This window comes from Phyllobates terribilis, unplaced genomic scaffold, assembly GCF_046119375.1.
Source record: "Phyllobates terribilis strain yellow unplaced genomic scaffold, ASM4611937v1 Scaffold_25__1_contigs__length_18738178, whole genome shotgun sequence".
Taxonomy (NCBI): domain Eukaryota; kingdom Metazoa; phylum Chordata; class Amphibia; order Anura; family Dendrobatidae; genus Phyllobates; species Phyllobates terribilis.
The window spans coordinates 10,976,773-10,998,932 of record NW_027362785.1 but is presented as its reverse complement, the minus strand read 5'-3'; the positions used below and the strand labels follow the sequence as shown (position 1 = coordinate 10,998,932).

General features: G+C 58.1%; 1 protein-coding gene across 7 annotated transcripts in view; it reads left to right on the top strand.

Annotated features, from left to right (window-relative positions):
* Positions 1–22,160, top strand: part of BPTF (bromodomain PHD finger transcription factor) — a 99,999-nt gene that overhangs the window by 50,745 nt on the left and 27,094 nt on the right. For 2 of the 7 annotated variants that reach the window (XM_073660331.1, XM_073660328.1), the window contains exons 2-26: positions 2,406–3,228; positions 4,626–4,843; positions 4,921–5,070; positions 5,143–5,286; positions 12,397–12,501; positions 12,578–12,762; positions 13,047–13,402; positions 13,491–13,622; positions 13,702–13,831; positions 14,124–14,256; positions 14,344–14,478; positions 14,587–16,087; positions 16,294–16,418; positions 16,655–16,783; positions 16,857–17,007; positions 17,087–17,204; positions 17,336–17,588; positions 17,698–17,859; positions 17,937–18,088; positions 18,163–18,292; positions 18,371–18,585; positions 18,659–18,878; positions 18,951–19,759; positions 21,600–21,682; positions 21,915–22,140. In XM_073660331.1, the coding sequence (XP_073516432.1) occupies positions 2,406–3,228; positions 4,626–4,843; positions 4,921–5,070; positions 5,143–5,286; positions 12,397–12,501; positions 12,578–12,762; positions 13,047–13,402; positions 13,491–13,622; positions 13,702–13,831; positions 14,124–14,256; positions 14,344–14,478; positions 14,587–16,087; positions 16,294–16,418; positions 16,655–16,783; positions 16,857–17,007; positions 17,087–17,204; positions 17,336–17,588; positions 17,698–17,859; positions 17,937–18,088; positions 18,163–18,292; positions 18,371–18,585; positions 18,659–18,878; positions 18,951–19,759; positions 21,600–21,682; positions 21,915–22,140 (6,785 nt within the window). Of the gene's footprint in view, positions 1–2,405; positions 3,229–4,625; positions 4,844–4,920; positions 5,071–5,142; positions 5,287–12,396; positions 12,502–12,577; positions 12,763–13,046; positions 13,403–13,490; positions 13,623–13,701; positions 13,832–14,123; positions 14,257–14,343; positions 14,479–14,586; positions 16,088–16,293; positions 16,419–16,654; positions 16,784–16,856; positions 17,008–17,086; positions 17,205–17,335; positions 17,589–17,697; positions 17,860–17,936; positions 18,089–18,162; positions 18,293–18,370; positions 18,586–18,658; positions 19,760–21,599; positions 21,683–21,914; positions 22,141–22,160 lie in introns of all 7 variants that reach the window. The other 5 variants (XM_073660332.1, XM_073660330.1, XM_073660327.1 and 2 more) reach the window with 4 other exon arrangements.

Here is a 22,160-nt window from a genome sequence, read left to right as displayed (position 1 = left end):
GTCCTCTTCCTCCTCCTCCTCGCCGCGTCCTCTTCCTCCTCCTCCTCGCCGCGTCCTCTTCCTCCTCCTCCTCGCCGCGTCCTCTTCCTCCTCCTCCTCGCCGCGTCCTCTTCCTCCTCCTCCTCGCCGCGTCCTCTTCCTCCTCCTCTTCGCCGCGTCCTCTTCCTCCTCCTCCTCGCCGCGTCCTCTTCCTCCTCCTCCTCGCCGCGTCCTCTTCCTCCTCCTCCTCGCCGCGTCCTCTTCCTCCTCCTCCTCGCCGCGTCCTCCTCCTCCTCGCCGCGTCCTCCTCCTCCTCGCCGCGTCCTCTTCCTCCTCCTCCTCGCCGCGTCCTCCTCCTCCTCCTCGCCGCGTCCTCTTCCTCATCGCCGCGTCCTCTTCCTCCTCCTCCTCGCCGCGTCCTCCTCCTCCTCGCCGCGTCCTCTTCCTCCTCGCCGCGTCCTCTTCCTCCTCGCCGCGTCCTCTTCCTCCTCGCCGCGTCCTCTTCCTCTTCCTCCTCGCCGCGTCCTCTTCCTCCTCCTCCTCGCCGCGTCCTCCTCCTCCTCGCCGCGTCCTCTTCCTCCTCGCCGCGTCCTCTTCCTCCTCGCCGCGTCCTCTTCCTCCTCGCCGCGTCCTCTTCCTCCTCCTCCTCGCCGCGTCCTCCTCCTCCTCGCCGCGTCCTCTTCCTCCTCCTCCTCGCCGCGTCCTCCTCCTCCTCCTCGCCGCGTCCTCCTCCTCGCCGCGTCCTCTTCCTCCTCCTCCTCGCCGCGTCCTCCTCGCCGCGTCCTCTTCCTCCTCGCCGCGTCCTCTTCCTCTTCCTCCTCGCCGCGTCCTCTTCCTCCTCCTCCTCGCCGCGTCCTCTTCCTCCTCCTCCTCGCCGCGTCCTCTTCCTCCTCCTCCTCGCCGCGTCCTCTTCCTCCTCCTCCTCGCCGCGTCCTCTTCCTCCTCCTCCTCGCCGCGTCCTCTTCCTCCTCCTCCTCGCCGCGTCCTCTTCCTCCTCCTCGCCGCGTCCTCTTCCTCCTCCTCCTCGCCGCGTCCTCCTCCTCCTCGCCGCGTCCTCCTCCTCCTCGCCGCGTCCTCTTCCTCCTCGCCGCGTCCTCTTCCTCTTCCTCCTCGCCGCGTCCTCTTCCTCCTCCTCCTCGCCGCGTCCTCTTCCTCCTCCTCCTCGCCGCGTCCTCCTCCTCCTCCTCGCCGCGTCCTCCTCCTCCTCCTCGCCGCGTCCTCCTCCTCCTCCTCGCGTCCTCTTCCTCCTCCTCCTCGCCGCGTCCTCCTCCTCCTCCTCGCGTCCTCTTCCTCCTCCTCCTCCTCGCCGCGTCCTCCTCCTCCTCGCCGCGTCCTCCTCCTCCTCGCCGCGTCCTCTTCCTCCTCGCCGCGTCCTCTTCCTCTTCCTCCTCGCCGCGTCCTCTTCCTCCTCCTCCTCGCCGCGTCCTCTTCCTCCTCCTCCTCGCCGCGTCCTCTTCCTCCTCGCCGCGTCCTCTTCCTCCTCGCCGCGTCCTCTTCCTCCTCGCCGCGTCCTCTTCCTCCTCCTCCTCGCCGCGTCCTCTTCCTCCTCCTCCTCGCCGCGTCCTCTTCCTCCTCCTCCTCGCCGCGTCCTCTTCCTCCTCCTCCTCGCCGCGTCCTCTTCCTCCTCCTCCTCGCCGCGTCCTCTTCCTCCTCCTCCTCGCCGCGTCCTCTTCCTCCTCCTCCTCGCCGCGTCCTCTTCTTCCTCCTCCTCGCCGCGTCCTCTTCTTCCTCCTCCTCGCCGCGTCCTCTTCTTCCTCCTCCTCCTCGACGCGACCTCTTCTTCCTCCTCCTCCTCGACGCGTCCTCTTCTTCCTCCTCCTCCTCGACACGTCCTCTTCTTCCTCCTCGACACGTCCTCTTCTTCCTCCTCCTCCTCGACACGTCCTCTTCTTCCTCCTCGACACGTCCTCTTCTTCTTCCTCCTCCTCGCCACGTCCTCTTCTTCTTCCTCCTCCTCGCCACGTCCTCTTCTTCTTCCTCCTCCTCGCCACGTCCTCTTCTTCCTCCTCCTCGCCACGTCCTCTTCTTCCTCCTCCTCGCCGCATCCTCTTCTTCTTCTTCCTCCTCCTCGCCGCATCCTCTTCTTCTTCTTCCTCCTCCTCGCCGCATCCTCTTCTTCTTCTTCCTCCTCCTCGCCGCATCCTCTTCTTCTTCTTCCTCCTCCTCGCCGCGTCCTCTTCTTCCTCCTCGCCGCGTCCTCTTCTTCCTCCTCGCCGCGTCCTCTTCTTCCTCCTCGCCGCGTCCTCTTCTTCCTCCTCGCCGCGTCCTCTTCTTCCTCCTCGCCGCGTCCTCCTCCCGATGGCCTCCATATACAGGAGCGCCGCTGTAACTCCTCGCAGCAGATCAGGATTTTCTTTACACATAGATCTTGGATTTTCATTTTCATCTTTTTTATTTTTGTGACTTTTTTCTCTTCCTTTTCACAGGACGAAGGAAAACCCGTGTGCACCGGCCGCGCTCGCCGATCTTCGAGGAGAAGGACCTTCCCCCACTTGCGTTTCCCAAGTCGTCTGAAGACCTGCTGCTGCCGAGCAAGCACCTGATGGACGTGATCGCCGTGTACGAGGTGCTGCGGACCTTCGGGACGGTGCTGCGACTCTCCCCTTTCCGCTTTGAGGACTTCTGCGCGGCTCTGGTCAGCCAGGAGCAGTGCACCCTGATGGCGGAGATGCACATTGCCCTCCTGAAGGCTGTCCTGCGGGAAGAGGACACCTCCAACACCACCTTCGGACCGGCCGACCTGAAGGACAGTGTGAACTCCACCTTGTACTTCATAGATGGCATGACCTGGCCGGAGGTGCTGCGGGTGTACTGCGAGAGCGATCGGGAGTACCACCATGTGCTGCCCTGCCAGGAGGCAGATGACTACCCCTACGGACCCATCCAGAGCAAGGTGCAGGTCTTGCTCTTCCTGGTGGATCAGTTCCTAACCACGAACATGGCGCGCGAGGAGTTAATGTCGGAGGGCGTCATCCAGTATGACGACCACTGCCGGGTGTGTCATAAACTGGGCGACTTGCTTTGCTGCGAGACGTGCTCGGCGGTCTACCACCTGGAGTGTGTGAAGCCGCCCCTGCAAGAGGTCCCGGAGGACGAGTGGCAGTGCGAGGTGTGTGTGACCCACAAGGTGTCCGGCGTCAACGACTGCGTCGCTGAGATCCAGAAGAACAAGCCATACATAAGACACGAGCCCATCGGGTATGACCGACACCGGAGGAAGTACTGGTTCCTCAACAGGCGGATCATCATGTAAGTGGTGGAGACCTCCGAGAGGAGGAGGCGGCAAGTGGTGGGCGGCGGAGACCTCTGAGAGGAGGTGGCGGCAAGTGGTGGGCGGCGGAGACCTCCGAGAGGAGGAGGCGGCGGCAAATGGTGGGCGGCGGAGACCTCCGAGAGGAGGAGGCGGCGGCAAATGGTGGGCGGCGGAGACCTCCGAGAGGAGGAGGCGGCGGCAAGTGGTGGGCGGCGGAGACCTCCGAGAGGAGGCGGCGGCGGCGAGTGGTGGGCGGCGGAGACCTCTGAGAGGAGGAGGTGGCGGCAAGTGGTGGGCAGCTCAGACCTCCGAGAGGAGGAGGCGGCGGCAAGTGGTGTGTGGCGGAGACCTCTGAGAGGAGGAGGCGGCAAGTGGTGGGCGGCGGAGACCTCCCAGAGGAGGAGGCGGCAAGTGGCTGGTGGTGAAGACCTCCGAGAGGGTTAGGCTGCAGCAAGTGGTGGGTGATGGAGACCTCCGAGAGGAGGAGGTGGCAAGTGGTGGGCGGCGGAGACCTCCGAGAGGAGGAGGTGGCAAGTGGTGGGCGGCGGAGACCTCCGAGAGGAGGAGGCGGCGGCAAGTGGTGGGCGGCGGAGACCTCCGAGAGGAGGAGGCGGCAAGTGGTCGGCGGCTCAGACCTCCGAGAGGAGGAGGCGGCGCCAAGTGGTGTGTGGCGGAGACCTCCGAGAGGAGGAGGTTGCAAGTGGTGGGCGGCGGAGACCTCCGAGAGGAGGAGGCGGCGGCAAGTGGTGGGCGGCGGAGACCTCCGAGAGGAGGAGGCGGCAAGTGGTCGGCGGCTCAGACCTCCGAGAGGAGGAGGCGGCGCCAAGTGGTGTGTGGCGGAGACCTCTGAGAGGAGGAGGCGGCAAGTGGCTGGCGGTGGAGACCTCAGAGTGGGTTAGGCTGCAGCAAGTGGTGAGTGATGGAGACCTCCGAGAGGAGGAGGCAAGTGGTGGGTGGTGGAGACCTCAGAGAGGGTTAGGCGGCAGCAAGTGGTAGGTGATGGAGACCTCCGAGAGGAGGAGGCAAGTGGTGGGTGGAGGAGACCTCCGAGAGGAGGAGGAGGCAAGTGGTGGGTGGAGGAGACCTCCGAGAGGAGGAGGCAAGTGGTGGGTGGAGGAGACCTCCGAGAGGAGGAGGCAAGTGGTGGGTGGAGGAGACCTCCGAGAGGAGGAGGCGGCAAGTGGCGGGCGGCGGAGACCTCCGAGAGGAGGAGGCAAGTGGTGGGTGGAGGAGACCTCCGAGAGGAGGAGGAGGTAAGTGGTGGGCGGTAGAGACCTCCAAGAGGAGGAGGCAGCAAGTGGTCGGCGGCGGAGACATCCGAGAGGAGGAGGAGGCAAGTGGCGGTCCACTGTGTACTGCGGTTTACATGGGTCTGCACTTCTTCCGTCTGCAGAGAAGAAGACTCTGAGAAGGAGAAGAAGATCTGGTATTACAGCTCGCGGCCTCAGCTGGAGGAGTTACTAGAGATGCTGGACCGGACGCAGTACGAGGCCGACCTGTGCAAGACGCTGGACGACCTGCGGGAGGAGATCCACCGGCACATGGACATCACCGAGGAGCTGACCAGCAAAGCCCGGGGCAACAACCGTTCTTACCTGTCCGTGGTGAACGGTGAGGACCGGCACTGCTGGGGTGGTGGGTCACACACGGGTCATCACCCACCCATCGTCTCACTTCTGTCTCTTTAGAGGAAATCATGGAGCGGCTGAAACCTAAACTTGATGCAGCAGATCCGAGGAAGCTGGCGACGGAGGGAGAGAAGTCGGAAAGTGCCGCCGAGGGGGAGACTATGGAGGCCACCGAGACCACCGGTACTGAAGAGAAGGGTCTGGACGGGGGTGAGACTCTCCTGGTGGGGGGACGGTGCGGGGTCTGTCCTCCATGTACTCATAGTGTCATTCTTATTACAGAGAGCACTGAGGCCAAAAACAGCAGCACAGAGGAATCGGCAACCACCGATGACTGCAAAGCCGCAGATGGAGACCCCGAGAAGTGTGTGGCCACGGATGTCAGCGGAGCGGAAGAGAAGACCGCCGAGCCGGCAGCATCCGCAGGTACTTGTGCCGTGCATGGGGGGCCGTGTGTGTATATATACAGTCATGGCTGGAAGTGTTGGCACCCTTGAAATTGTTCCAGAAAATGAAGTCTTTCTCCCAGACAATTATCGCCGTTCCACATGGTTTGTTACGTTTGTTTCCTTTGTGTGTATTGGAGCAACACAAAAAACAGAGGAAAATGAGGCCAATTGGACGACATTTCACACAAAACTCCAAAGATGGGTCGGACAATATTGTCTGGGTGAAAGACTTCATCTTCTAGAACAATTTCAAGGGTGCCAACACTTCCAGCCATGACTGTATATTTACAGTGTCCTCCCCTGTATTATAGGGGTGTGTGTGTATATAGTGTCCTCCCCTGTAGTGTAGGGGGGTGTGTGTGTATATAGTGTCCTCCCCTGTAGTGTAGGGGTGTGTGTATATAGTGTCCTCCCCTGTAGTGTAGGGGTGTGTGTATATATACAGTGTCCTCCCCTGTATTATAGGGGTGTGTGTGTATATAGTGTCCTCCCCTGTAGTGTAGGGGTGTGTGTATATATACAGTGTCCTCCCCTGTATTATAGGGGTGTGTGTGTATATAGTGTCCTCCCCTGTAGTGTAGGGGGGTGTGTGTGTATACAGTGTCCTCCCCTGTAGTGTAGGGGTGTGTGTATATAGTGTCCTCCCCTGTAGTGTAGGGGTGTGTGTATATATACAGTGTCCTCCCCTGTATTATAGGGGTGTGTGTGTATATAGTGTCCTCCCCTGTAGTGTAGGGGGGTGTGTGTGTATACAGTGTCCTCCCCTGTAGTGTAGGGGGGTGTGTATATATACAGTGTCCTCCCCTGTAGTGTATGGGTGTGTGTGTATATAGTGTCCTCCCCTGTAGTGTAGGGGTGTGTGTATATATACAGTGTCCTCCCCTGTAGTATAGGGGGGTGTATATATACAGTGTCCTCCCCTGTATTATAGGGGTGTGTGTGTGTATATGCAGTGTACTCCCCTGTAGTGTAGGGGTGTGTGTATATATACAGTGTCCTCCCCTGTATTATAGGGGTGTGTGTATATATACAGTGTCCTCCCCTGTATTATAGGGGTGTGTGTATATATACAGTGTCCTCCCCTGTATTATAGGGGTGTGTGTATATATACAGTGTCCTCCCCTGTATTATAGGGGTGTGTGTATATATAGTGTCCTCCCCTGTAGTATAGGGGTGTGTGTATATACAGTGTCCTCCCCTGTAGTATAGGGGTGTGTGTATATACAGTGTCCTCCCCTGTAGTATAGGGGTGTGTATGTGTATATGCAGTGTACTCCCCTGTAGTATATGGGTGTGTGTATATATACAGTGTCCTCCCCTGTAGTATATGGGTGTGTGTGTATATATAGTGTCCTCCCCTATAGTAGTATATGGGTGTGTGTATATATAGTGTCCTCCCCTGCAGTGTAGGGGGGGGTGTATATATACAGTGTACTCCCGTGTAGTATAGGGGGGTGTGTTTATACAGTGTCCTCCCCTGTAGTATAGGGGGGTGTGTATATACAGTGTCCTCCCCTGTAGTATAGGGGGGGTGTGTATATATACAGTGTACTCCCCTGTAGTATAGGGGGGTGTGTATATGCAGTGTCTTCCCCTGTAGTATAGGGGTGTGTATGTGTATATGCAGTGTACTCCCCTGTAGTATATGCGTGTGTGTATATATACAGTGTCCTCCCCTGTAGTATATGGGTGTGTGTATATATAGTGTCCTCCCCTATAGTAGTATATGGGTGTGTGTATATATAGTGTCCTCCCCTGCAGTGTAGGGGGGTGTATATATACAGTGTACTCCCGTGTAGTATAGGGGTGTGTGTATATACAGTGTCCTCCCCTGTAGTATAGGGGGGTGTGTATATACAGTGTCCTCCCCTGTAGTATAGGGGTGTGTGTGTGTATATGCAGTGTACTCCCCTGTAGTGTAGGGGTGTGTGTATATGCAGTGTACTCCCCTGTAGTGTAGGGTTGTGTGTATATATAGTGTCCTCCCCTGTAGTATATGGGTGTGTGTATATATAGTGTCCTCCCCTGTAGTATATGGGTGTGTGTATATATAGTGTCCTCCCCTATAGTAGTATATGGGTGTGTGTATATATAGTGTCCTCCCCTGCAGTGTAGGGGGGTGTGTATATATACAGTGTACTCCCCTGTAGTATAGGGGGGGTGTGTATATAGTGTCCTCCCCTGTAGTATAGGGGGGTGTGTATATACAGTGTCCTCCCCTGTAGTATAGGGGTGTGTGTGTGTGTATATACAGTGTACTCCCCTGTAGTGTAGGGGTGTGTGTATATATACAGTGTCCTCCCCTGTAGTATATGGGTGTGTGTATATATGCAGTGTCCTCCCCTGTAGTATATGGGTGTGTGTATATATGCAGTGTCCTCCCCTGTAGTATATGGGTGTGTGTATATATACAGTGTCCTCCCCTGTAGTATATGGGTGTGTGTATATATAGTGTCCTCCCCTGTAGTATATGGGTGTGTGTATATATAGTGTCCTCCCCTATAGTAGTATATGGGTGTGTGTGTATATAGTGTCCTCCCCTATAGTAGTATATAGGTGTGTGTATATATAGTGTCCTCCCCTGTAGTGTATGGGTGTGTGTGTATATAGTGTCCTCCCCTATAGTAGTATATGGGTGTGTGTATATATAGTGTCCTCCCCTATAGTAGTATATGGGTGTGTGTATATATAGTGTCCTCCCCTGTAGTATAGGGGTTTGTGTATATATACAATGCCCTCCCCTGTAGTATAGGGGTGTGTGTATATATACAATGTCCTCCCCTGTAGTATAGGGGTGTGTGTGTGTCTATATACAGTGTCTTCCCCTGTAGTATAGGGGGGTGTGTATATATACAATGTCCTCCCCTGTAGTATAGGGGTGTGTGTATATATACAATGTCCTCCCCTGTAGTATAGGGGTGTGTGTGTGTCTATATATAGTGTCCTCCCCTCTAGTATAGGGGGGTGTATGTATACAGTGTCCTCCCCTCTAGTATAGGGGGGTGTATGTATACAATGTCCTCCCCTCTAGTATAGGTGGGTGTATGTATACAGTGTCCTCCCCTGTAGTATAGGGGGGTGTGTGTATACAGTGTTCTCCCCTCTAGTATAGGGGGGGGGGAGGATACAGTGTCCTCCCCTCTAGTATAGGGGGGGCGAAGGAATACAGTGTCCTCCCCTCTAGTATAGGTGGAGGGGGGAATACAGTGTCCTCCCCTCTAGTATAGGTGGAGGGGGGGATACAGTGTCCTCCCCTCTAGTATAGGTGGGGGGGGGATACAGTGTCCTCCCCTCTAGTATAGGTGGAGGGGGGAATACAGTGTCCTCCCCTCTAGTATAGGTGAGGGGGGGTATACAGTGTCCTCCCCTCTAGTATAGGGGGGGGATACAGTGTCCTCCCCTCTAGTATAGGGGGGTATATGTATACAGTGTCCTCCCCTCTAGTATAGGGGGGTGTATGTATACAGTGTCCTCCCCTCTAGTATAGGGGGGTGTATGTATACAGTGTCCTCCCCTGTAGTATAGGGGGGGGTGTATGTATACAGTGTCCTCCCCTCTAGTATAGGGGGGTGTGTATATAGTGTCCTTCCCTCTAGTAGTGTAGGGGGTGTATGTATACAGTGCCCTCCCCTCTAGTAGTGTAGGGGGGTGTATATATAGTGTCCTTCCCTCTAGTAGTGTAGGCTGGTGTATATATACAGTGTCCTCCCCTGTAGTATAGGCTGGTGTATGTATACAGTGCCCTCCCCTCTAGTAGTGTAGGCTGGTGTATGTATACAGTGCCCTCCCCTCTAGTAGTGTAGGCTGGTGTATGTATACAGTGCCCTCCCCTCTAGTAGTGTAGGCTGGTGTATGTATACAGTGCCCTCCCCTCTAGTAGTGTAGGCTGGTGTATGTATACAGTGCCCTCCCCTCTAGTAGTGTAGGCTGGTTTATGTATACAGTGCCCTCCCCTCTAGTAGTGTAGGCTGGTGTATGTATACAGTGCCCTCCCCTCTAGTAGTGTAGGCTGGTGTATGTATACAGTGCCCTCCCCTCTAGTAGTGTAGGCTGGTGTATGTATACAGTGCCCTCCCCTCTAGTAGTGTAGGCTGGTGTATGTATACAGTGCCCTCCCCTCTAGTATGGGGGGTGTATATATACTGTGTCCTCCACTGTAGTATGGGGGGGTGTCTGTATACAGTGTCCTACCCTGTAGTATACCGGGGTATGTATATATAGTGTTCTCCCCTATAGTATAGGGCTGTGTGTATATATACAGTGTTCTCCCCTGTAGTATAGGGAGTGTGTGTGTGTATATATATATATATATATATATATATATATATATATATATATATATATATATATATATATATATATATATATATATATATATATATATATATATATATATATATATATACACAGTGTCCTCCCCTGTAGTATAGGGGTGTGTTTGTATGTATACAGTTTTCTCTCCTGTAGTATGGGGGGGTGTATGTATACAGTCTCCTCCCCTGTAGTATAGGGTGGGGGTGTATGTATACAGTGTCCTCCCCTGTAGTATAGGGTGGGGGTGTATGTATACAGTGTCCTCCCCTGTAGTATAGGGTGGGGGTGTATGTATACAGTGTCCTCCCCTGTAGTATAGGGGGGGGTTGTATGTATACAGTGTCCTCCCCTGTAGTATAGGGGGGGGGGTGTATGTATACAGTGTCCTCCCCTGTAGTATAGGGGGGGTGTATGTATACAGTGTCCTCCCCTGTAGTGTAGGGGGGTGTATTTATACAGTGTCCTACCCTGTAGTATAGGGGGGGGGGCGGGGTGTATTTATACAGTGTCCTCCCCTGAAGTATAGGGGGGTGTATGTATAGTATCCTCCCGTATAGGGGGGGGTGTATGTATAGTGTCCTCCCCTGTAGTATAGGGGGGGTGTATTTATACAGTGTCGTCCCCTGCTGTAGGTATAGGGGGGTGTATGTATAGTGTCCTCCCCTGTAGTATAGGGGTGTGTGTATATATACAGTGTCCTCCTCTGTAGTATAGGGGGGTGTATGTATAGTGTCCTCCCCTGTAGTATAGGGGGGTGTATTTATACAATGTCCTCCCCTGTAGTATAGGGGGGGTGTATTTATACAGTGTCCTCCCCTGTAGTATAGGGGTGTGTGTATATACAGTGTCCTCCCCTGTAGTATAGGGGGGTGTATGTATACAGTGTCCACCCCTCTAGTATAGGTGGGTGTATGTATAGAGTGTCCTCCCCTGTAGTATGGGGGGGGTGTCTGTATACAGTGTCCTACCCTGTAGTATACCGGGGTATGTATATATAGTGTTCTCCCCTGTAGTATAGGGGTGTGTGTATATATATACAGTGTTCTCCCCTGTAGTATAGGGGAGTGTATATATAGGGTCCTCCCCTCTAGTATGGAGGGGAGTGTCTATACAGTGTCCTCCCCTGTAGTATGGGGGTGTGTGTAATATATATATAGTGTCCTCCCCTGTAGTATAGGGGTGTGTGTGTGTATATATACAGTGTCCTCCCCTGTAGTATAGGGGTGTGTGTGTGTATATATACAGTGTCCTCCCCTGTAGTATAGGGGGGTGTATGTATATAGTGTCCTCCCCTGTAGTATAGGGGGGTGTATGTATATAGTGTCCTCCCCTGTAGTATAGGGGGGTGTATGTATACAGTGTCCTCCCCTCTAGTATAGGGGGGTGTATGTATACAGTGTCCTCCCCTCTAGTATAGGTGGGTGTATGTATACAGTGTCCTCCCCTCTAGTATAGGGGGGTGTGTATATAGTGTCCTCCCCTCTAGTATAGGGGGGTGTATGTATACAGTGTCCTCCCCTGTAGTATAGGGGGGTGTGTGTATACAGTGTTCTCCCCTCTAGTATAGGGGTGTGTGTATACAGTGTCCTTCCCTCTAGTAGTGTAGGGGGTGTATGTATACGGTGCCCTCCCCTCTAGTAGTGTAGGGGGGTGTATATATAGTGTCCTTCCCTCTAGTAGTGTAGGCTGGTGTATGTATACAGTGCCCTCCCCTCTAGTAGTGTAGGCTGGTGTATGTATACAGTGTCCTCCCCTGTAGTATAGGCTGGTGTATGTATACAGTGCCCTCCCCTCTAGTAGTGTAGGCTGGTGTATGTATACAGTGCCCTCCCCTCTAGTAGTATAGGCTGGTGTATGTATACAGTGCCCTCCCCTCTAGTAGTATAGGCTGGTGTATGTATACAGTGCCCTCCCCTCTAGTAGTATAGGCTGGTGTATGTATACAGTGCCCTCCCCTCTAGTAGTATAGGCTGGTGTATGTATACAGTGCCCTCCCCTCTAGTAGTATAGGCTGGTGTATGTATACAGTGCTCTCCCCTCTAGTAGTGTAGGGGGGTGTATATATAGTGTCCTTCCCTCTAGTAGTGTAGGCTGGTGTATATATATAGTGTCCTCCCCTGTAGTATAGGCTGGTGTATGTATACAGTGCCCTCCCCTCTAGTAGTATAGGCTGGTGTATGTATACAGTGCCCTCCCCTCTAGTATAGGCTGGTGTATGTATACAGTGCCCTCCCCTCTAGTATGGGGGGGTGTCTGTATACAGTGTCCTACCCTGTAGTATACTGGGGTATGTATATATAGTGTTCTCCCCTGTAGTATAGGGGTGTGTGTATATATACAGTGTTCTCCCCTGTAGTATAGGGGAGTGTATATATAGGGTCCTCCCCTCTAGTATGGAGGGGAGTGTCTGTATACAGTGTCCTCCCCTCTAGTATAGATGGAGGGGGGGAATACAGTGTCCTCCCCTCTAGTATAGGTGGGGGGGGGGATACAGTGACCTCCCCTGTAGTATAGGGGGGTGTGTGTATATATACTATATACAGTGTCCTCCCCTGTAGTATGGGGGGGTGTCTGTATACAGTGTCCTCCCCTGTAGTATGGGGGGGTGTCTGTATACAGTGTCCTCCCCTGTAGTATGGGGGGGGTGTCTGTATACAGTGTCCTCCCCTGTAGTATGGGGGGGTGTCTGTATACAGTGTCCTGCCCTGTAGTATATGGGGGGGTGTATGTACATATACACTGGGTGGTCACCTCTGTCCTCCTGCCTTTACAGACCCCTCAGAAGCCCCTATTTGCACCCCCACACCTGTTCCTCAGTCAGACAACGGCCCTGCACCTGAACAGTCTGGGGATAAACCTCTGAAGCACGAGGACACCGGTGAGTGTGCGGACGGGGTCCCGGCCCCCCGCATATATCCTGTGTATCGCCGTTGCTCAACTTTTTGTATTTTTAGTACTCAGTGACTGTAAGTTGGAGAAGAGCTCTGCGGAGGCGGCGGACCCTCAATGTCCGGGGCGGACCCCCTCCAGGATTGTGACACGGCTGAGGAACCCTGACAGCAAGTTAAGTCTGCAGAAGAGTCAGCAGTCTGGGGCCGCCGTCCAGGAGGCTAATAAGATTTATAAGGAAGGCAGAGAGGTTTGTGTTCTGCGTCGGCCCCCCGCGGACGCCTCTGCCCTCTCCACCTCCTGCTTTCTTCTCTTTGTGGTGACGGATCTTGCGGACCCCCAGGTTTGGCCACTTCTGTCACTTCTCCGGTTGCTTCCTTCATTAGGACGGCGGCTTCCTAGAACACAATGATGATTTACTTTTCTACTTTTGAAGGTCAGAGCACCCCCGAGACGGCGGCGCGGTGAGGGCCAGTAGCCGGCGCGCCCCCCCCACCCCTGACGTTAATAACTCGCCCTCGCTTTGCCCCACAGGTGCTGGTGGTGAATTCTCAGGGCGAGATCTCCCGTCTCAGCACCAGGAAGGAGGTGGTGATGAGGGGCATCTCCAGCGGTCACTTCAAGCTGGGGCAGGAGGCCAAGTACCGCATGTACCACAACCAGTACTCCACCAACTCCTACGCCCTGAACAAGCACCAGCACCGCGAGGACCACGACAAGAGGCGCCACCTGGCGCACAAGTTCTGCCTCTCGCCCAACGGGGACTTCAAGTGGAACGGCTCCGTCCATGGCTCCAAGGTGCTGACCATCTCCACCCTGAGGCTGACCATCGTCCAGCTGGAGAACAGCGTGCCCGCGCCCTTCCTGCACCAAAACTGGGCCTCGCACAGGTAACGGAGCCTCGCTTGGGTACCGGGGCCTTACTCGGGTACTAGGCCTCATGCTGCGGATGGTATGACGGCACTGTCTCTGCTGCAGGTCCAATTGGATCAAGGCGGTGCAGATGTGCAGCAAGCCCCGGGAGTTCGCGCTGGCGCTGGCCATCCTGGAGTGCGCCATTAAGCCGGTGGTCATGCTGCCGATCTGGAAGGATTCTCTGGGGCACACAAGGTGAGTCCGCCGGACCCCACAGGTGACGCGCCTTCATATTCGGTGGTCAGCGGCTGTCGATGACCGCGACTTGTTCCAGGTTACGGAGGATGACCTCCATGGAGAGAGAAGAAAAAGACAAAGGGAAGAAGAAGGAGCGGAAGGCGGAGGAGGAGGAGACCATGCAGCAGGCCACCTGGGTCAAGTACACCTTCCCCATAAAGCACCAGGTACTGCGGTCTGACATACCCCCCACCTTTGGGGGGTGGTGGCGCCCTGAGGCGTCTCCCACCTCTGGGGTAGGTTGGCGCCCTGAGGCGTCTCCCACCTCTGGGGGGGTGGTGGCGCCCTGAGGCGTCTCCCACCTCTGGGGGGGTGGTGGCGCCCTGAGGCGTCTCCCACCTCTGGGGTGGGTTGGCGCCCTGAGGCGTCCCCCCCACGTCTGGGGGGGAATCGGCGCCTTGAGGCGTCCCCCACCTCTGGGGGTCCGCATCCTCGTGACCGTCCGCTGCTTGTTTTCAGGTGTGGAAGCAGAAGGGGGAGGAGTACCGGGTGACCGGATACGGGGGCTGGAGCTGGATCAGTAAGACGCACGTCCATCGCTTCCTGCCGCGGCTCCCTGGAAACACCAACGTCAACTACCGGAAAGTGCTGGGTGAGCGACCGAGTATATACCGTATACTGCAGTGACCTGTGTATACCAGGGTGGGGCGCTAACGGCCTGGCGTTAATCTCCGTGCAGCCGACAAAACTGAAAGTGCAATGGAGGAAGACAAGGAGGAGACGGCGAGGAAGATAAAGGCGGAGGAAGAGGACGAGCGTAAGGACCAAAGCGGAGCGACGGAGGAGGAGGAGGACGAGCGCTCTGCGGAGAGAGGTGCATATATAGCACAGCCGTTTTGTGTCTGCAGCTTCCATGCGGAGCTATGCATCTCCACAGTAACAGACTACTAACCGGTTATCTTAATGCTTTTCTTACATGCAGGACTTGAAGATGACGAATCCATCAAGGACGAGCCCATGGAGGTTGACGCAGCTGGTGACAAGAACGAGGGGCCCTTCCCAGACGCCGATTTAATCAACGTGAGCCTGGGCTTCCAGAGGAGGACCTGGTACAAGAAGGTGGTGAAGTCGTCCCGTCTGGACGCGCTGCTGGAGCGCAGGGAGAGACAGTTTGCTTATGAGGAAAAGCAGCGACTGGAGAGACTTAAACTGGGCAGCGCCTCACAGCAGCACAGAGGATTACAGGACGGCCGAAAAGCCGGGAGTGATGGCAGTGGTGCCGATGGAGGCGTAGCCCGGAATCTGGACGTGGACGGCACCGAGGAGGTCACCAGTCAGGACACTGCCACGTCCAGTAGTCGGACCCCCAGGGAGGACCCCGCAGAGACGGCACAAAATACATGTAGCATTGCAGAAAGTGAGACCAAAGAGGAGACCCCCGGCAGCGCAGACACAAGGCAGGACCGCCATCGTCCGGCAGACGAGTCCGCGGAGGAAGCGCTCAGTGATGAATCTGTGCCCCCCAGAGACGGTGGAAATCCTGAGGAAGCAGCAGAAACCATGGACCAGGGCAGCATGAGCGAGACCCCGGAGGATCGGACCCCGGAGGGCGAGGCCGCCATCACCCCGCAGGTCAACGGGAAGCTCCTGAAGAAAAGCTTCGGGCTGGAGACCGAGCCGAAGGTGAACAACGTCCCAAAGTCTCCGCACAGCGCCAAGGACGCCCCGCCGAAAGCCTTCATGAACGGAGACGTCGGCATGGAGGAGGAGGAGGAGGACGGGGTCTCTGCAGGGAAAGGTTCAGAGGACAGCGTACCTGAGACAGAAGCGGTGCAGCCCCAGAGGAGTGCGGTGTCCCCGCTGACCTCCGCCGAGGAGTCCAGCCTCAGCAACGACTGCATACAGCAGAATGGTTTACCCCCCGACGCCATGAACGGGGAGAGGAGCACACGAACGGTTGTCACGGAGGTGACCACGACCACCTCCACCGTGTCCACCTCCAGGACTGTGGTGGAGGTCTCCTGCGAGTCCTCCACGCAGGAGGTGTCCTCGGAGAAGACCTCTGTGTCCAGCACCACGACCACCACCGTGACCAAAACCACCTCGCCGAGTGACCACGGCGTCCTGACGGTCAGCGAGCACAGCAGAACCGTGGTGACCGCCACAGACTCCAGCACCACGCCGGCCGGCACCGTCTCATCGCTCATGACCGTCAGCAGAGAGTACACCACCAAGGACCGCGTGCGGCTCAGCAAGTTCTCCAAACCCAAGAAGTCTCGGTCGGGGACGGCGCTCCCGTCCTACCGGAAATTTGTCACCAAGAGCAACAAGAAGAGCATCTTTGTGCTGCCGCTGGACGACCTGAAGAAGCTGTCGCGGAGAGGGGGCATCCGGGAGGTGCCGTCCTTCAGCTACAGCGCCAAGCCGGTGCACGACATCTGGCCGTACCCCTCACCGCGCCCCACCTTCGGAATCGCCTGGAGGTACGTTGGCTGCGGACCCCATGACAACTCTTCCCATCAGAGATCCGCATCCTGAGGGGCTGGGATCCTTCTAATATCCCAAAGCAGGAAGTGTTGTCATGGGGTCCAAGAGGAGCAGCGTGCTAATGACACATGAAGGAAAGTGTTGTGACTACTACTCCTCTCGTGCACCAGTAATGTCCGTCTGTCCATTGCACCCCGTACAGATACCGTCTGCAGACCGTGAAGACCCTGGCCGGCTTCAGCCTCATGCTGCGACTGCTGTGGGCGAGCCTGCGGTGGGACGACATGATCGCTAAGCCCCCTCCCGGAGGGGGGATCACACGCACAGGTACACAGTGCCCCCCCATGGTCCCTCCTGCACGGCCTCCGTGTCAGCGCCCCCCCGTGGTCCCTCCTGCACGGCCTCCGTGTCAGTGACCCCCCATTGGTCCCTCCCGCACGGCCTCCGTGTCAGCGCCCCCCCATGGTCCCTCCTGCACGGCCGCTGTGTCAGCGCCCCCCCCATGGTCCCTCCCGCACGGTCGCCTTCTGTGCTCTGACATAATGGAGATCTGTATTTCCCAGAGTCTTCAGAAACGGAGATCACCACCACGGAGATCATCAAGAGACGGGACGTCGGCCCCTACGGGATCCGCTCTGAGTACTGCATCAGGAAGATCATCTGTCCCATCGGCGTCCCGGAGGCTCCAAAAGGTGAGACCCTCGAATCTGAGCTTTCCCCCGGTCACTCCGAGCAGAGACATAGCGTGACACTAATCTGTTACAGAGACCCCAACACCGCAGAGGAAGGGGCTGCGATCCAGTGCGCTGCGCCCCAAAAGGCCTGAGACCCCCAAACAGACGGGTCCAATCATCCTGGAGACCTGGGTGACCGAGGACGAGCTGGATCTGTGGGAGATCAAGTGTTTCTCGGAGCGGTAAGTGCCACGTCCCGCGCTGCCGCAGCGTCTCCCCGGGGCCATCGGGCTGCACTACAGCTCCCATCATCCCTTGCAGGGTGGAGAAGGAGAAGATCCAGTCCGGAGAGAGTAAAGCCAGCGACCTGAAGAAGGGAGAAGATGGGAAATCCCAGGCGGACGCTCAGCTGAAGCAGCAGCGACTGTCCGCCCAGCAGGTACGGGCAGCACTACAACTCTCAGCATGCATCCCTCTGAGAGAGCTTGTTGGAAGTTGTAGCCAGATAAGTTTGTACACCCCCTTTGTGCTTCATTCATGGTGCTTAACAAGTTAACCCTCTTCTTCCAGAAACGCTTGGAGCTGCAGAAGCAGTTACCGCTCCCGGGCGGCACCACCATGGCAGCCACCACCACCGCCACCCTGACCACACTCGCCACGCCGCACAAAGTCATCGTGGGCTCCTTAACCACCTCCGTCACCCCAGGGGCAAAAGTAATGTTGGCAACCAAGATCGGCCCCCCGACCACCGTCTCCTTCCAGCAGAACAAGAACTTCCACCAGACCTTCGCCACGTGGGTGAAGCAAGGACAGCCGACCACCGGTAATGGGGGCGATGGTCCCAGGCAGGACGGGCGAGGGAAGGGTCACGGCCCCAGCGTAGGGTGAGACCACCTCAGCGCTCACACGGCCGGATGCCTTGTGTCTTGTAGCCTCCAGCGCAGAGGTGTCCTCGGCCACTTCTGTCACCACCTCAGACCAAGCCTTCCAGATAAGTGGAGGTCCGGTGTCAGTGGCCGGGAAGGTCCTCACTAAGCTGCCTCTTCCCGCCAATAGCAAGATATTAGCGGTGAACGTGCCCTCGTCCCAGGGAGGTAGGGAGGCCGCGGGCAGCGCTGAACCCCTCGTCAGGTGCTGGCCGGTGTCACCACCCCTGTCTTCTGCCGCACAGGTGTGGTCCAGGTGCAGCAGAAGGTGCTGGGCATCTTACCGTCCACCACGGGGGTGCAGCAGACCTTCACCACCTTCCAGCCGCGGACGGCGACCGTCTCCATCCGGCCGAACAACATAGGAACGACTGGGACCACAGCGACCACCCAGCAGGTGAGGACACTGGATCGGGACCCCCGGCCATGGCATAAAATAGTCCGGTACTAATGACCCCACTCCTGTCCTAGGTGATCACCACCGGCACTCAGATCCGCCCTGCGGTGACGATGATCCGGGCGCCTTCCTTGCCGCAGTCTTCTGTCGGGAAGCCCATTATGCGGACCCCCCTCATGGTGCAGCAGGGGATCCTGCAGTCTGGTAAGTGTCTCCTGTGCGGCAGCAACGCTGCGGCGTGCAGGAGCTGTAACGTTATAACGCTATAATGTACGACCCCAGGTCAGCCGCAGCAGGTCGTAACGCAGATCATAAGGGGGCAGCCCGTCACCACCACTATGCCCTTGGGGACCGCAGTTTCCAGTGGGGGGCTGAAGGTGGGCACCCCCGTGCAACAGGCTCAGCCGCAGGCCACCACCCCGCAGGCCACTAGACCGCCACAGCAGGGACAGGTGAAGCTGACCATGGCGCAGCTCACACAGCTCACGCAGCAGCAGGTAAGCGCCAGATGTGATGGGCTCGGCCCGCCGCAGGGCGTCCGGGCTCTGGCTAACGTTTGTCTGTGTGTAGGGGGGAAATCAGAGCCTCACGGTCGTGGTCCAAGGTCAAGGACAGACCACCGGACAGCTGCAGCTCATCCCTCAAGGAATGACCGTCATTCCCACCCCTGGGCAGCAGCTGATGCAAGCCGCCATGCCGAACGGGACCATCCAGAGGTTCCTGTTTACTCCTCTGCCGCCGGGCTCCACGCCGGCCACCACCGCCGTCACCCCCTCCACCTCCACCACTGGTACGTGTCTGCTTGACCATCGTCCCGGGCCCGCCGGGTGCCGTCGCTCACAGATCTGTTCTCTCTCCTCAGCGTCTTCATCGTGTGAACAGAAGTCTGGAGCCCAGCTTCCCAGCAGCCAGTCCGCTCCTCCAGCACTCGCCCCGGCCCAGTCCTCGCAGACCCTGCCTCCGAGCACGGACCCTTCAATGTTACCCCCGCAGACCTCTGATCAGACCCTGCCCCCATCACAGGCATCTCACCCTGCCGGGACCTCGGGAGATGGGCAGATGCAACAGTCTGCAGCATCCGAGACAGCGCAGCATCTGGTGACCACCGACGCAACAAGCGCAGCTCACGTCCCCCCAGTCTCTGTCCAGATGACGTCACAGCCGTCGGCGCAGCTGAGTCGCCCCCAGATACAGACCTTAGCCCCCGGCCAGCCGCACCCCTCCATCCAGATGACCCTCCCGGCTTCATTCCACATCCAGTCCCCACCGCTCCAGACAAAGCCTCCGCAGCACATTCAGCCGGTGACGGTGCAGTCCCCACCCCGGGGGCAAGTGCAGATCCAGCCGGCCCAGACGCAGGTGATCACCGTCCCCCAGCTCCACCAGCAGGTGCAGGTCCTGTCCCACCTGCCCCCACAGGTGATGGCCCAGATCCAGCAAGGAGGACTCCCCCAGCAAATCAAGCTGCAGCTGCCCTTCCAGATCCAGCCGGCCGGGCCGGGCCAGGCGCACCAGATCCAGAACGTGGTGACGGTGCAGGCGTCCAGCGTCCAGGAGCATCTGCAGCGGATCAAGCAGATCCAGGAACAGCAGAGCAAGAAGAAGCAACAGGAGGTGAAGAGGGAGCAGACGCTGCAGGGAAGCAGCCAGAGCGAGATCATCCAGAAGCAGGTGACCGTCCTGAGGGTGCGGAGGTCCAGGACCCCTACTGAGCATGCAGGGGGGCTCATTCACTAATATGGCACAGAGCCACCACCCTGAAAATTATTCCATTTGAGGGCTCGATTTCTTTGGGACGAGTTGTAGTTGCGAATGACGTCTGCCTCTCTCCTGGCGGCTCCCGAGCTCTGCCTCTCTCCTGGCGGCTCCCGAGCTCTGCCTCTCTCCTGGCGGCTCCCGAGCTCTGCCTCTCTCCTGGCGGCTCCCGAGCTCTGCCTCTCTCCTGGCGGCTCCCGAGCTCTGCCTCTCTCCTGGCGGTTCCCGAGCTCTGCCTCTCTCCTGGTGCCTCCCTCGCTCGCTCTGCCTCTCTCCTGGCGGCTCCCTCGCTCGCTCTGCCTCTCTCCTGGCGGCTCCCTCGCTCTGCCTCTCTCCTGGCGGCTCCCGAGCTCTGCCTCTCTCCTGGCGGCTCCCGAGCTCTGCCTCTCTCCTGGCGGCTCCCGAGCTCTGCCTCTCTCCTGGCGGCTCCCGAGCTCTGCCTCTCTCCTGGCGGCTCCCGAGCTCTGCCTCTCTCCTGGCGCCTCCCGAGCTCTGCCTCTCTCCTGGCGCCTCCCTCGCTCGCTCTGCCTCTCTCCTGGCGCCTCCCTCGCTCGCTCTGCCTCTCTCCTGGCGGCTCCCAAGCTCTGCCTCTCTCCTGGCGGCTCCCGAGCTCTGCCTCTCTCCTGGCGGCTCCCGAGCTCTGCCTCTCTCCTGGCGCCTCCCGAGCTCGCTTTCTCTGTCTCTCTCCTGGCGCCTCCCGAGCTCGCTCTCTCTGTCTCTCTCCTGGCGCCTCCCGAGCTCGCTCTCTCTGTCTCTCCTGGCGCCTCCCGAGCTCGCTCTCTGTCTCTCTCCTGGCACCTCACTCGCTCTGTCTCTCTCCTGGCACCTCCTGAGCTAGCTCTGTCTCTCTCCTGGCACCTCCTGAGCTCGCTTTCTCTGTCTCTCTCCTGGCACCTCCCGAGCTCGCTTTCTCTGTCTCTCTCCTGGCGCCTCCCGAGCTCGCTCTCTCTGTCTCTCTCCTGGCGCCTCCCGAGCTCGCTCTCTCGGTCTCTCTCCTGGCGCCTCCCGAGCTCGCTCTCTCGGTCTCTCTCCTGGCGCCTCCCGATCTCGCTCTCTCGATCTCTCTCCTGGCGCCTCCCGAGCTCGCTCTCTCGGTCTCTCTCCTGGCGCCTCCCGAGCTCGCTCTCTCTGTCTCTCTCCTGGCGCCTCCCGAGCTCGCTCGCTATGGCACCTCCCGAGCTCGCTCGCTCTGTCGCTCTCCTGGCGCTCCCGAGCTCGCTCGCTCTGGCGCCTCCCGAGCTCGCTCGCTCTGGCGCCTCCCGAGCTCGCTCGCTCTGTCGCTCTCCTGGCGCCTCCCGAGCTCGCTCGCTCTGTCGCTCTCCTGGCGGCTCCCGAGCTCGCTCGCTCTGACGCTCTCCTGGCGGCTCCCGAGCTCGCTCGCTCTGTCGCTCTCCTGGCGGCTTCCGAGCTCGCTCGCTCTGTCGCTCTCCTGGCGGCTCCCAGCGGCTCCCGAGCTCGCTCTGTCGCTCTCCTGGCGCCTCCCGAGCTCACTCGCTCGCTCGCTCTCCTGGCGGCTCCCGAGCTCGCTCGCTCTCCCGGCGACTCCCGAGCTCGCTCGCTCTGTCGCTCTCCTGGCGCCTCCCGAGCTCGCTCGCTCTGTCGCTCTCCCGGCGGCTCCCGAGCTCGCTCGCTCTGTCGCTCTCCCGGCGGCTCGCTCTGTAGCTGCCAGCTCCTTACGTTGGAAATGTACGCCAGGGGTCTTGAAGGGGTCACTGCTCGAAGTCTGTCTCTGACCTCTGCTGTCTCTGCCCGACAGGTCGTGATGAAGCAGAACGCTGTCATTGAGATCCTGAAGCAGAAGAAGACCATGACGCCAACGGAAAGAGAAGAAAATCAGAGGTAGAGACCCCCGGGTGCAAAGGCTTTTGGTAACGGGATAAAAGGGTCTTCCACCTGTTAATGTGGTGATTATTGCTGTCGGCCGTGACCGCTGCTGGCAACACGGGGTCCTGTCTGACAGCCTGGTTGCTAAGGATATTCTCTGGCACTGGGTTGTCAATCAGTTCGACTGAGAGCAGCGGTGGTCGGGCAGAGCGGACGGGGCGGTAACGGATGCGTTTCTGCCGTTCAGGATGATCGTGTGTAACCAGGTGATGAAATACATCCTGGACAAAATCGACAAGGAGGAGAAGCAGGCGGCGAAGAAGCGCAAGCGGGAGGAGAGCGTGGAGCAGAAGAAGAGCCGGCAGAACGCCAGCAAGCTCTCCGCCCTGCTGTACAAGCACAAGGAGCAGCTGAAGGCCGAGATCCTGAAGAAGAGGGCGCTGCTGGACAAGGAGCTGCAGATCCAGGTGCAGGTACGTCCGGACGGCCATCG